At 31.1% G+C, this 13562-nt stretch overlaps 2 protein-coding genes across 2 annotated transcripts; one reads left to right on the top strand and one right to left on the bottom strand.

Annotated features, from left to right (window-relative positions):
- Positions 1-305: 305 nt before the first annotated feature.
- Positions 306-2690, bottom strand: HELRODRAFT_186077 (hypothetical protein). The gene is made up of 5 exons (XM_009029942.1): positions 2590-2690; positions 2146-2406; positions 1913-2023; positions 1667-1791; positions 306-1422 (listed from the first exon to the last, which is right to left on the bottom strand). The coding sequence occupies exons 2-5, from the start codon at positions 2291-2293 to the stop codon at positions 1261-1263; spliced, it is 546 nt and encodes a 181-aa protein (XP_009028190.1). The 5' UTR covers positions 2294-2406; positions 2590-2690; the 3' UTR covers positions 306-1260.
- A 907-nt stretch (positions 2691-3597) lies between these two features.
- On the top strand, positions 3598-4383 carry HELRODRAFT_88186 (hypothetical protein; the record flags this gene model as incomplete). The annotated part of the gene is made up of 4 exons (XM_009029859.1): positions 3598-3725; positions 3868-4039; positions 4117-4192; positions 4271-4383. The coding sequence occupies 4 exons, from the start codon at positions 3598-3600 to the stop codon at positions 4381-4383; spliced, it is 489 nt and encodes a 162-aa protein (XP_009028107.1).
- Between the last annotated feature and the right edge of the window lie 9179 nt (positions 4384-13562).

The following is a 13562-nucleotide window of genomic DNA, read 5'->3' as shown; positions in this document are numbered from 1 at the left end:
CACTTCAACCTCTCATATCACAGTCGGCACCTTCTTTCTGATTATTATCATTAATTTCATCATCGCTGAAGTCATCTGTGACGTCATCATAACAACAAAAACAACAATCATCATAATAACAACAATAATAAAAACAATAATCGTCCAAGCAATATTTAGACATAATTACGTAGCATGTAATGGCCTGATGAATGTATCACATTGATTATCACCATATGTCACGAGAAGCCCACCGAGCTGGTGTTGATGATGATAATAATAATAATAATAAGGATCTTATGGACGTTATGAATAAAAACCCCACAAACGTCTTTCTATCCATGCTTTATTTATAACAAAGATAAATAAATCATACAAATGTTTCTACAAATTAGATATATATATAAATATATAGTTTACATAATAAACTATAAATGAAATATATCTTTGAGACACTTCTTTATTAAGATAGGAGAAATATTGTAATTAAATTATTGATAAATTTGATTACAACCAAGCCAGCAAAACAAGACGGAAGATTCACGAGCAATGCGAATGCATGCACAAAGACAGACACAAATATGCATACGGAGATACAAGTCTGGTTTCATACCATGCACGAGTGTGTGGGTATTTGTACGTACATACTTGCCTACATACTACTAGTAGTAGTTGCTTTCTTCCCATTATTCATTTATTCATTCAATCTCTTTCGTTCTTTCATTCGATTTATTTCTTTCATTGAAGACAGTTACGTCAACATCAATGCTAACTTGGCTTTCATAATTTTCATTTATAAAGACACTGCCGTTCAATCTACACTGGCAAGTTCATCAAATAACCAACCAACCAACCAATCAATTAACCAACAAATGAAAGAACGAACGAAAGAACGAACAAACGAATACAAGTGAACGGGAGAAATTGTGTTAATGGAGGAGAAGCTTTGCAATCATAATGTTGCTATATCATTATTTCAATAATAATAAAAGATAAATTCTTATCATTAGATCTTTGTCAATCATCAAATAATAATAATAACAATAATATTCTTATAATTATAACCAAAATAATAAAATAACAAGACGAATAAATAAATAATTAATATAAACAAATTAGCGTCAGATGAATATATAGCTTGTAATAATATAGTTAAATAAGTAAGTATTAATGTTGTTTATATAAAATGTGATCAACCAATCAATAAACCAACAAATCAATCAACCAACTAATCAATCAACCAACCAACCAATCATTCATTCACTAGCAGCCTAAAAGAAATTATTTCTGATTTTTGAGTTGGTTGGAGAGCCAGTCAAGGCCCTCGTACAGCCCGTCTCCACTCGTAGCACACGTCGCTTGTATGTACCAGTTCCTCTGGCGAAGTGAGTGCAGGCCCAACTTGTCCGTTATCTCAGCTGCATTCATTGCGTTTGGAAGGTCCTAGAAATGGTTGATTGGGGTGGGGGCTACGTGTTTGTTTGTGAGTGTGTTAGAGTGGGCATTATGAAAAGTTCTAACAAATACTGAAAACTGCTTGGACCCTTTATAAAAAAACGTAGTCTGAACAAAATGACTTATCTTAAAATAATAATTCCCTAATTTTGAACAATAAACTTCCAAGTGCCTAACTTCATGACTGGCTTCCTACCTAACTAACTTTCTAACTGCCATCAGATTAACTGACCTGTTTGTTAGCGAAAACAAGGAGTACGGCATCCCTCAGTTCATCCTCTGCCAGCATCCTCATCAACTCCTCCCTGGCCTCACCCACTCTCTCCCTATCGTTGCTGTCCACCACAAATATTAAGCCTAGTTTGGTTGAAAAAAAAAAATTAAAATTATTTAATGAAAATTAAATAAATAATAAAAAACTATAAATACTCTGTAAAAATATTGATTTTGGTAAGACAGTGAGCAGAAAGTAAGAGACCTTGTGTATTTTGAAAGTAATGCCTCCAGAGAGGTCTGATCTTGTCCTGGCCCCCAACATCCCACACTGTGAAGCTGATGTTCTTGTATTCTACTGTTTCTACATTGAAGCCTGAACAACAAAAGAACAATTATATCTGTAGATGGCGCCTTTTTTCAGTTTCAAAATTCATTTTTATATATAAGATGAGTGAATTTACAATAAAACATTTAAAAAAAAAGAAAGTGACAAACCAATTGTAGGAATAGTTGTGACAATTTCTCCTAGTTTCAACTTGTACAGGATGGTAGTTTTTCCGGCGGCATCGAGCCCCACCATCAAGATCCTCATCTCCTTCTTGCCAAAGAGGCCCTGGAACAATTTGGTGAATATGTTCCCCATGATGGTGAAGGTAGGTTCTTACTCAGGTAGCTTCTTTTTCTATTTTCAACTTTGGTTCTAAATCAGACGAGAAGGAAGTAATCAGGCAAAAGTTTTGACTTCCTATGGATGGCCTAAACGATTAAAAATTTAAAGTTCAATTTATATTTATTTATGATTCATCGGCCGCCATGTTTGTCACTAATCACAAAGGCTGAATCAGCCTACGATTTTTTACGCAAACTAACAGAGATTAAAAGTTTAGAACAAAATAATTGAAAAATATATGTACGAAAATTACATTTCTTGAAACTAACTTGAAAAGATATTACAGAGATAACTGAATGGAGAATTTTGAATGAAAAATAAAATGGAAACCGAACTTCTCGTTAGTAGTCTCTTAAGATCTCGTTGATGACATGGCTAGCTATTGGACAGGGATGGATTAATATTATTAAACCGAATTAAAAAATTAAATCTCTATGAAATAATTTTAAAAATACAAATCAATATTTTCATGCACAAACGTTCAAAAATTCAAGGCTACAAATGCAAATTTTAAATCGGAATATTACAATGAAGCATTCAGACTAATATGATAGGTGATATCTGGCGAACGTTGTTAATTATACAGGGTTTCCATAATCAAACTATACATTTTTATAATATATTCTGTATATATGTTTCAGAAAATAACTTCTATTTAAATTTTTTAATTCTTAATTAGCTATATCAACGTCCATCAACGCTACAGTAAAAAAATCGAACTATAGTGCGTGTTCAGCAATACATTAAGGTCGATTCAAGATACAACATGTATATAAAAATGTCGGGATTTCACTTATAAGAAGTTATGATTGTAAGTTTTTTGATTGATTTTTAAAATATATTTTTAATTTTTGTAGATAAACCTTTTTTTAAAAAAATTTGAAAAAATGGGAACGATTGTCTGAGATTTTAACAGAATACGATATTGGGCTCAATCATCTTTTAAAAAATGCTTTTATTTACATAGGTTTATGGTTGCAACTTTTTAAATATATATATATATATATATATATATATATATATCTTTATATATATCACTTTATATATATTTATATATATATATATAAAAAGAGAGAGAGAAAGAGAGAGAATAATTTTTTACAGGTAATTTTTAGCGAGTATATAATTAAATTAACTTTTAATCAGTTTATTCGGTTGCTAATGTATACAAAGCTTTTGTCCGTATGCAATTTATGTCATTTTTTATCAAATTTGCATTTGTTAGGAATATTTATGGTAATATTAGATAATCTTATGAACTATTTTTGCATAGCTTTATGATGCAAGCACAGAAATACAACGTAATTTTAGTGATTCAACACATTCTCTTGTTGGAAGATCTGCTCATGAATTCATTCGGCATGCTGGCCTTCCCGTCAAATTTCACCATTTTAATCATTTATTTGTCAGTTTTTGACGCTTATTTATTTAAGTGTATTAAATAATTGTCCGCAACAATATATAACTAATCATATGATTTCGTTCTTAAAAGTATAAAATTTGATTTTGTTCTTAAAGGTATAAAATTATTTTTTCAAAAACAACAGTGTTCAAGATATCTGCATCTTATTGTCCGCCATAGCACTGTTTCTCGTTTTCATTGAGACTTATCTTTTCCAGGCCGGATTAATATTTCTACTGATTGACAAATTTAAAAAGACGATCTTCACCATATTGTTTTATCTCTGCATCACTGTGGCTCTCCACGCTTGGGGGCTGGTTGGTGTTTCATTTTTTAAATTACGATTGACGATTTTTCTGTTTATATTTTATTTTTATCATTATCATTTTTAAAGGTTTGTTCTTGGTCTAATCCACTTTACTACACAGAAGTTCCCGGTTATACAGCTTTATATGCCTTGCAGCGACTAAGTATTATAGCCGTTTTCTTCAAAAATTCCATATATTTTATGATTTTTTATTACAAACCACATTGAATACTTTGTATAGCGGCAGTTGTTTACTACTACTTGTACAAAAGGACGTCGCTAAGGCTGTCTGATCCACGATATTACGCTGATTCTCAGTGGATTCGAGATATGTTTGAACAGAAACAACCCTAATTTTAATTTGTTTTGTCTCATTTTATTTTTCATAAATCGTGTGTTCGCTTGTGTTCGTTTGTTCAATAAGTTATAGTTATCAAACTGTTTTGATTCATTAATTGACATTGACAATGTTGAAAAAATATTAGGAGTTAATTGAAAAATCTGAAATATGACTCAAACGTATTAAATTTTCCTGTTTCTTTCAAAGTGTAGAGCGTTTTTTCTTTTTCGTCCAGTTCGCCTTGAACGCTTAGGGCAAAGGTGGGCAATTTTTTTGCTGTGAGGGCTGCATTGAAAACTATTTTAGGTTTGAAGGGTCGCAAATGTACTTAAATAGCAATTTTTCGACCTGAGGGAAAATTTTTTAAGATTTGTGGCTCCTTTTTTTTGGTGGTCATAATGTCCGGCTGACGACACCTTTTTTTGGCAAACAAACCCTAGCTTCGCGAGCCATAGTCTGCTCACCCCTGACCCATGGTTTAGGGTAAGCGTACAGACTAACGTATTACTTTACACACGAATCTTCTAAATATATATAAAATTATAAAAATATGTTATATATATATACACTTTAAAAAAATTGGAGGCTCGCCTTGGTTTTGCCAAATTATCTTTTATTCTATTTCTATTATATATAAATTCTAATTATATGTATATACATATATGCTTCCATATATGTAGAATAAAATGTATGCTTCTAACTTTAAATTCAATTTTAAAGGCATTTAAATTTTCTGTTTATTTGGAAGTTCACTTTTATACATTTATTAAATTCAAATGGCGGAAAGTTTAAATTAAAATTGGTGAAAAATTTTATTCTTTTATCTAACAGATCTCTCCGAAAGTTAGTTTGCGATAATTTTGTCATTAAATTTGGTGATTGTCAGTGAATGACTTGTAAAAATATTAAAGTATCTTTGTGGCAAAGATTATTTTCTTAAAAGTTTTATTTTAGTAAAAAACCCAACTCAACATACACATATGATACTTACTTACAATATTCCATTGTTGATAAGGATTAGATAAGATTAGACTATTAGTTAAAGATAGTCTTTCCACAGCATTTATACAAATTTCAAATTAGTTATTAGTAAAATAAACTATTATATGTAAAACTCCATTTAATTAGCTGTTAGCTATTTGAAAAAAGTTTACATTTGTTTATTAAAATTTGTGTTAGTCAGTTAGTTAGTATAAATAAAAATCCTAAATAAATGTGCATACTTAAAAGTGTGTGACCTGTGTTTCGTCAGTCCATTTTCTAATTATCTATCTATCCCTATATGGTCTATGATACTAGCATGATACTATGATTGCTCTCCGTGAGTAATGTACTATAATGTAAGTTAACTCAATTATTACAAGGTTCTTTTGTGTTAGAAGTTTGACAGCTACCTACCTAGCTACATTCATTTTAATTTAGTTTGTTAACAATAAGTTCATATTACATTACATTAAACTAAACTGATATAATTTTTAAAATAAAACAATACAGTAGTTGCTGCTATTTGTTAGTGCTAGTTAAATACTGATGTATTTGATAAAATCAAAAACATCAAATAGATAAAATTAAATATTCATTTTTTTTTTTATTTCAACACATAATAAATTATCATCTACTAATTTACTATTTATTATTTTAATACAGGGAGAGAAAGAGAGAGAATTTGTGGGTGTTTTATTTTCATCATTGCATTAAAATGAAATGCATGTAACAAACACACTGTTATGTGCTAATCATTTCATGTAAGTAATGTAACAACATGTTATGTATATATATATATATATATATATATATATATATAAACTTGTAAAAAATATATATATATATTTGTGTCTGTGACATGCGTGCGTGTGTGTGTGCGTGCGTGTGTGTGTGTATTTTGTAATGATAATGTTGTATATATTTCATGTCATACATATTATGTAGTGTTTTGCAGGTTATATATAGGTTCAATGAATATATGTGTTTATGTGTTTCTATATGTAGATATATATAATATACATGTGTGTGTATGTGTTGTTTAAGAGTTGAAGACACATAAATAGATAGATTTGCATTATTTTATGTTACATGGTAGTATATATATGTATTTATATTTTGTTGACGTGTTGGTGTTGTTACTCTTGTTTATACTTTGAGTGTTTTTTTTTCAAATGTTAAGTTGTGAAGTGGCTAGTATTATTATTATTTTTGTTATTAAGATTAATATTATTATTCTTATCATTGATATTATTATTATTTTTATTATCTTTATTATTATTCTTCTTATTATTATTATTACTATTATTCTTTCACAGATATTAGTTAATTATTGGCTTTTAGCTAGCTGGGATGGCCCTTTATTATGCTCTACTTCTTAAACATTCATCCAAACATGGACTTGTATTTTATGTACATATTCGTATAGGTTTATTTATATGCCATTAACTTTTATCTAAGTTAACTTTTAAATAAATTTTGAATGAAGGTTGCATTAAAAAATAGTTCGAACGATTGCTTGTGGGAATTTGGAGATTAAGCTGAAGACTCAAGTAATTTTTATTGCCTAATATTATTTAACAAACATAAATTGAACCATGCACACACGCACGCACACACACACACAGACATACAAGCAAGCAAGCAAGCATACAAACAAACACATAAATAATGTATACAAGCATACTGGATACTATACTCAATAAAAAAAATATAAAAAGCTTCAATCTAGACTAAACAACATACAAACATGCATACGTACATACATGCACACATATACTAACCAAACATACATACATACATACACAGTACACACATATACACATGTTTTATCAAACTTCCAGACATACATATAGCACAACATGTGTATGCATAAAATAAATCAATATATCGCAAAGGACAATTATAGTATAGTAATAGTAAACTATTAGTCTTTGGTGTGTGTGTTGATAATATTGATGTCGATTTTGTTACTAATGCACATGGTCCTAACTTTTTTCCATTCATTCATTCATTCATTCATTCATTCATTCATTCATTCATTCATTCATACATTCATAATTTCGTAATTTTTCCATGCATACATACATACATACATACATACATACATACATACATACATACATACATACATACATACATACATACATACATAAATTTTTTATTTCTTCATTCATCTCGTGCACACATATACACATACGCTCATTTATACCTTTATGTTTTGTGTTGGAGCTTGCTCTTTACTGTACAGGTAAGCTCTACTCAGTTGTTTGTTGTGTAATATTATATTTTATTAGGTGTGCATGCTGTTGTACACGCGTATTTATGTGTACGCTTATGTGCGTTCATGTGTGTGTGGTGTGTATGCGTGTGGTGGGCATGTGTGTGTGTGTGTGTGTGTGAGATGTATTTTTTCAAGATGTTAATAATTAATTGACAGTTTTTACAGAATTTAGCAGCTTATGTTTTTTGAACTTTCAATGCCAATGATTAATTTGTAGAGTGATGATGATGACGAAGAAGATGATGACGACGGCGATGACGAAGCAAATTACTTTATTACTCAGCAAACGAAATTTGCTTTTTCAATCTTTCGTTGAAGCCCCATGCAGCCGGTACCAAATTTAAGATACCGAATTCATTTCCTAATGAAATACGAGTAGAAAAAGGATTAGTGGATTGACAGATGGAAAGATGAATAAATTAATGGATAGATGAATGTATGAACGAAGGAATGAATGAGCGAATGAATAAACCACTGAATAAATGAATAAAAAGATAATTGTATAATATAATTATGTTAGTCATCCTGAGAATTTATTTTACGGTCGTTCTTCATTTTATAGAGCACGCTTTGTGTGCCCATTGTATGTTTGTGTGTGTGTGTGCATGTGTGTGTTTGTGTGTGTAAGTGTAATTTTACGTGTGCATAATATTTCTTCGTTTTGTTTTAGCTTAAATTTTTTTATATTCATTCATTCATTCATTCATTCATTCATTGCTCTTTTTTATTTTTCCAGTCGATCAATCATTCATTCATTCATTCATTCACCCATCCATCCATTCATCCGCGTGGTTGTTTTTTTGTCAACTCTAATTTCCTGCAACTGCCTAAAAGCTATCTGTATTTATAATAATAATAATGATGATGATGATGATAATAATAATAATAATAATAATAAGATTCATAGTAATAACAACAATATTAATAATAATAATACTGGCTACCGACCAGCAAACAACATAAAAGGTTTCCACGTGATCATCATCGACAGCAACAACCGCAACGACATCATCATCATTAAAACAACAACAACAACAACATTGAAAACATCATCATCTTTCATCCTGTTCTATTTCGTTGTTCATCCTTCTCTGTTCTCTACTAACTACACATACGTAGTTGTTTATTTTAATTATCTCTCTCTCTCTCTCTCTCTCTTTTCTTTCTTTCTTTCTTCCCCCTTCTTTTTTCTTTCTTTCTTTCTTCTTAATCTTATTGCATCTTCTTTCACCAGTCACAATCCTTTGTTAATTATATTTTCATCCTAGAAAGGCGTCGAACAGCCAGCCGACAAATCCACCCAACGAACAAAACACCAAAGAACTCAAACAACATTTCGAAGCAAATTTCATTCGCAAACTGTAGAATGAATCAATAGAGGATTCATGCCCGTGCAACAGTTTTTCATTCCAGACAACATTCAACCTCTTGTCTAAATTCGCATGTTTCAACATGTGTCTCCATGCTATTCCTTCTCCTTTTTTTCTTTTCCTCTCTTTTTCTTCCTCTCTCTCTCTCTCTCTCTCTCTCTCTCTCTCTCTTTCTCTCTCTCTCTCTCTCTCTCTCTCTCTCTCTTTCTCTCTCTCTCTCTTTTTCCCCCTTTATTTTAGTATTTTCGTCATCCCATCAGCGCTATAAATAGTTAAGTGGCAAATGTGACCGAAGTAATTGTTTCAATGTGTTTTTCATTTGTAAATTCGCATGTACATACATACATACATACATACATACATACATACATACATACATACATACATACATACTTACTTACTTACTTACATACATACATACATACATACATACATACATACATACATACATACATACATACATACATACAAATGCATGCACATCAGTTTAATTATACAAAAAGGCTAACTTGTTTGCATGTAATCTGACCATACATAATGGGATTGATGCGATTGTTTGTTTGTTTGTCTGTTGCTCGGTGATGCATCTTTCGTTGTTGCTGTGATGTGGTAGTAGTAGTAGTAGTAGTAGTAGTAGTAGTTGTTGTTGTCGCTAAGTTAATGTCGACAACATCCTCTGTCAAATCGTCTCATAATTGCCACATCTCATCGCGTTGCATCTGCCTTGTTCATGTGAAAATCATTCGCATTAAATTGTTGCAATTTAAATGCTTTAGCAGATTGGTGTGTATGTACGTGTGTGTTTATGTTTGTATGCATGTGTGTGTGTTTGTTTGTGTGTGTGTCTGTCTGTGTGCGTGTGTGTCTGTGTGTGTGTGTAAATATGTTAATATGTTATTGTACGTAATGTTTGTTTACGTAAATTTTTTTCTCCTGTTAATAATTGTTATCAGGGCAGAGTGCTGTTTTTGTTACATCATTTTCCCACAGCTTGTTCGTACTACTGCCTTCGTCAATAATAATAATAATAATAATAATAATAATAATAATAATAATATTGTTATTTATTTTATTCTTCAAATTATAGCATGATAATGTGTAGCTGGTTCATCCATTTGTAGAGACAACAACAAACAACCATTCGTTTACTCATATATACATTCATTCATTCATTCATTCATTTATTATTATTTTTTATTATTCAAATTATTATCTGTTTCTTCTTCAAATTGTTCTTTAGATATCATTGTGTATGAATGGCAATTTAAACGACTTCTTTGAAGTTTTTATGTGGCTGTGATGATGATGATTGTGATGACGTAATGATGATGATGATGAGGATGGTGGTGATGATGACGACTACATGGCAAGCAATTCATCAATGGTGCTATTTTTAATGTTGACGCCATTTTCATTTTTAACTCGTATTTTTTGCCACTAAACTACAATTTTTACTTATTATTATTATTGTTGTTATTATTATTATTGTTATTGTTGTTGTTGTTGTTGTTATTATTGTTATTATTATTATTGTTATTATTTTAATTCGGACTCTGTCACGTGCAAAGTCTTCTATTGCATTTGAAGATTGCCAAATTCGTGCCTTGGACAGTTTATCAAACAAACACACACACACACACACACACATATATATATATTCACATACACATACGCACATACACGCATACACACACACACACACACGCATACTTCTATACAAACGAGCAAAAATACAATCGCCATATCATTGACACTTTTATCCTGTCTTGATAATTATGCTTGTTGGTTTGGTAAAGTTCATGTTGTTGTTGTTGTTGTTTTTGATGTTGTTGTTGTTGTAGTTGTTAATGTTTTTGGTGTTGTTGTTCGTGTTGTTGCATTATTATATATCTCGCAATTACAGCCGCGAGCGTAAATCATTGCTATAATCCGTTCTCGTTTCTATGATTGTGTATATGTGTGCGTGTGTGTATGTATGTTTGTATGTATGTATGTTTGTTTGTATGTGTGTATGTGTATGTTTACATGTGTGTGTGTGTGTGTGTGTGTGTGTATGCTTTTCTTATTAATATACACGAATACACACACACACATATGCAAACATACACTCACACATACAAACACGTACACGCACACTTATGCAGACCGACAGATGGTTATTGAATTATCTTTGCATTACATTCTACACTGACTGACCAACAGTCTTAAGATGCTACAATGTAACTGCTGCAGCAGTAATAGTAGTAGTTTTAATAATAATAATAATAATATGGTAATAGTAATAGTAGATGTTGTAGTATTGGTAGTAGTAGTAGTGATATAAGTCAAACGTACGTTTTGCTGTGTTGAATTTAGATGATGACGACTATTATTATTATTTATTAATTTATTATTATTACTGTGGTTGTTGTTGTGGATGTTGTGGTTGTTGTTGTTGTGGATGTTGTAGTTGTTGTTGTGGATGTTGTAGTTGTTGTTGTGGATGTTGTTGTACATGTTGTTGTTGTTGTTGCTCTCATTTTCACGCTTCAACGACCTTAATTACAATTTCCGCTCCACTTCACCCCTATCTATTCAGGATCTTTGGTGGTTGTTTTGTTGAAATAAACTCAACACTTCACATACCCTCGATGTTGTCTAGAGTTTTTGACCTTTCAGTGACCTCGACATGACCCGGATAAATAAACACCCCTGATAAATAAACGCCCTCATTATCGACCTACATAAATTTATCTGTCTATGGTGTTTTGTTGTCATTATTTTTCACGCCACTGTTTAATGTTCTATCATGTTTTTTGTATCATTATCATTATTTTGTATCATCATCATCATCATCATCGTCGTCATCATTAGCTAGGTATCAAGTTTCGCCAGTAATCCTTATATTACTAATCAATATATACCATTTTCTATTTCTAATTTGAATTGTAAATTTTGTTTAATAAAAAAAAACTCTACTTGCACGCACGCGCACACACACTTAAACACGCACGCGCACACATAAACACACACGCACACAAACAACCACAATTGATGTTGTAATTACAGCAAATATTATTATTCTTAATTATTATTTTTATAAATTTTCTCCCGTTATAATTTGTTTACTGTATAATTCTTTTTCTCCGTGTATTATTTAGTTGCACTCAAGCTTGTCATTTTAACATTGGGTAGATCCATTCTTAAACTAATACAGAGCAATGATGATGATAATAATAATAAATAATAATAATAATAATAATAATAATTGCAATCATAATAATTTGTATTATCATTGTAGGGTGCATTTAGAAATGGTTTAAAAGTTTTGACGTAGTATTTAAATTGTAATTAAAAGTCCTCTAATTTAATAATCATAGTAATAATAATAGAAATAATAATAAATAATAATAATAAATAGTAACAATCGTCATTTAATAATGTTAATCTTCAGTGTGCACACCACACACACACGACATGTTTCTGCGTTACATTTGAATTGTGATCTATCTATAATATATGTGAATGTTTATGCTAGCTTTTTTATTTGTTTATTTTCTCTTTCGCTTATTCATTCGTTTGTTTATTCATTCATTCGTTCATTCATTCATTCATTCACTCGTTCGTTCGTTCATTCATTTTGTTAGATTTTTGGTTTACCGGTTGTGGATTAAAAACGTATGGTGTGTTCTGATCGCAGTTTAAAAAGATTCAAACTGTGCGCGCACGATGCCACGTGAGCTGTTTGAAACTTTTTGTCTGCGCGATTCAATCCAACTCACTCATTTGGATGAAATTTCAGAGGCTGACAAAAATTTAACTGAAATAAATTATACATTTTTATGATAAACAAAATTAAATTAATTAAAAATCTAATTGCCACTCCCTCACCCTTCGAAGAAAATCGTAGAAACAAAAAGTTCTCTTGTACCGGCCACACGTACATGATGTATATAGTAGGTACATACTTACAAACATACACACACGTGCACACATACATAAACAGACACGTACACACATACATGCATAAACATACTCGTACAAAGAAAAATTTTTTACAAACAAATTTACAACAAAGTCTGTATACAGGCAAACTTTCTGTCTCGTGGGATGAGCTCGTTGTTGATGTAGTACTAGTAGTAGCCGTGGCAGCAGCAGTATTTGTTGTAATAGTAGAAGTTGTAGTAGTAGTGGTAGTAGTAGTAGTAGTAGGCACTGGCCTAATGTTCCTCAATCAGCATGATGCTTCTTATAAACAAGTGCTGGCTTTTTATGATGCTTTCTCTCTCTCACCTCTCTCCCTCTCTCTTTCTTCCACTTTTCTCTCTTTCTTACTCTTTCTTCTTTGTTGTTAATTTTTTGCATCCTGCAAGACACTCACGCACACACACACACACACACACACACACACACACACAATGCATATATCATATGTACCAAGTTAAACAGCGTACATAACATACGGGCTTTTTGTAGGCTGTTTGATAAAATAGTGTTGGCAATTTTTATGCATAACAGATGTCGCAAGCATGTGTGTAAGTGTGTGTGTGTGTATTTCTGTATATATGTGTGTGTACGT

This window comes from Helobdella robusta (genome assembly GCF_000326865.2).
Source record: "Helobdella robusta unplaced genomic scaffold HELROscaffold_63, whole genome shotgun sequence".
In the NCBI taxonomy this organism is placed as follows: Eukaryota; Metazoa; Annelida; class Clitellata; order Rhynchobdellida; family Glossiphoniidae; genus Helobdella; species Helobdella robusta.
The sequence above is the reverse complement of the archived record's forward strand: the minus strand, read 5'-3'. Positions and strand labels throughout refer to the sequence as shown.

What these genes read in the sequence shown, in the direction of transcription:
- HELRODRAFT_186077 (XM_009029942.1), bottom strand. Translation starts at nt 2,293, where the DNA reads ATGGGGAACATATTCACCAAATTGTTCCAGGGCCTCTTTGGCAAGAAG. An exon ending in CACAACTATTCCTACAATTG is followed by an intron (nt 2,024 to 2,145) that starts GTTTGTCACTTT and finishes TTTGTTGTTCAG; the next exon opens with GCTTCAATGTAGAAACAGTA. An exon ending in TTGTTTTCGCTAACAAACAG is followed by an intron (nt 1,423 to 1,666) that starts GTCAGTTAATCT and finishes AACCATTTCTAG; the next exon opens with GACCTTCCAAACGCAATGAA.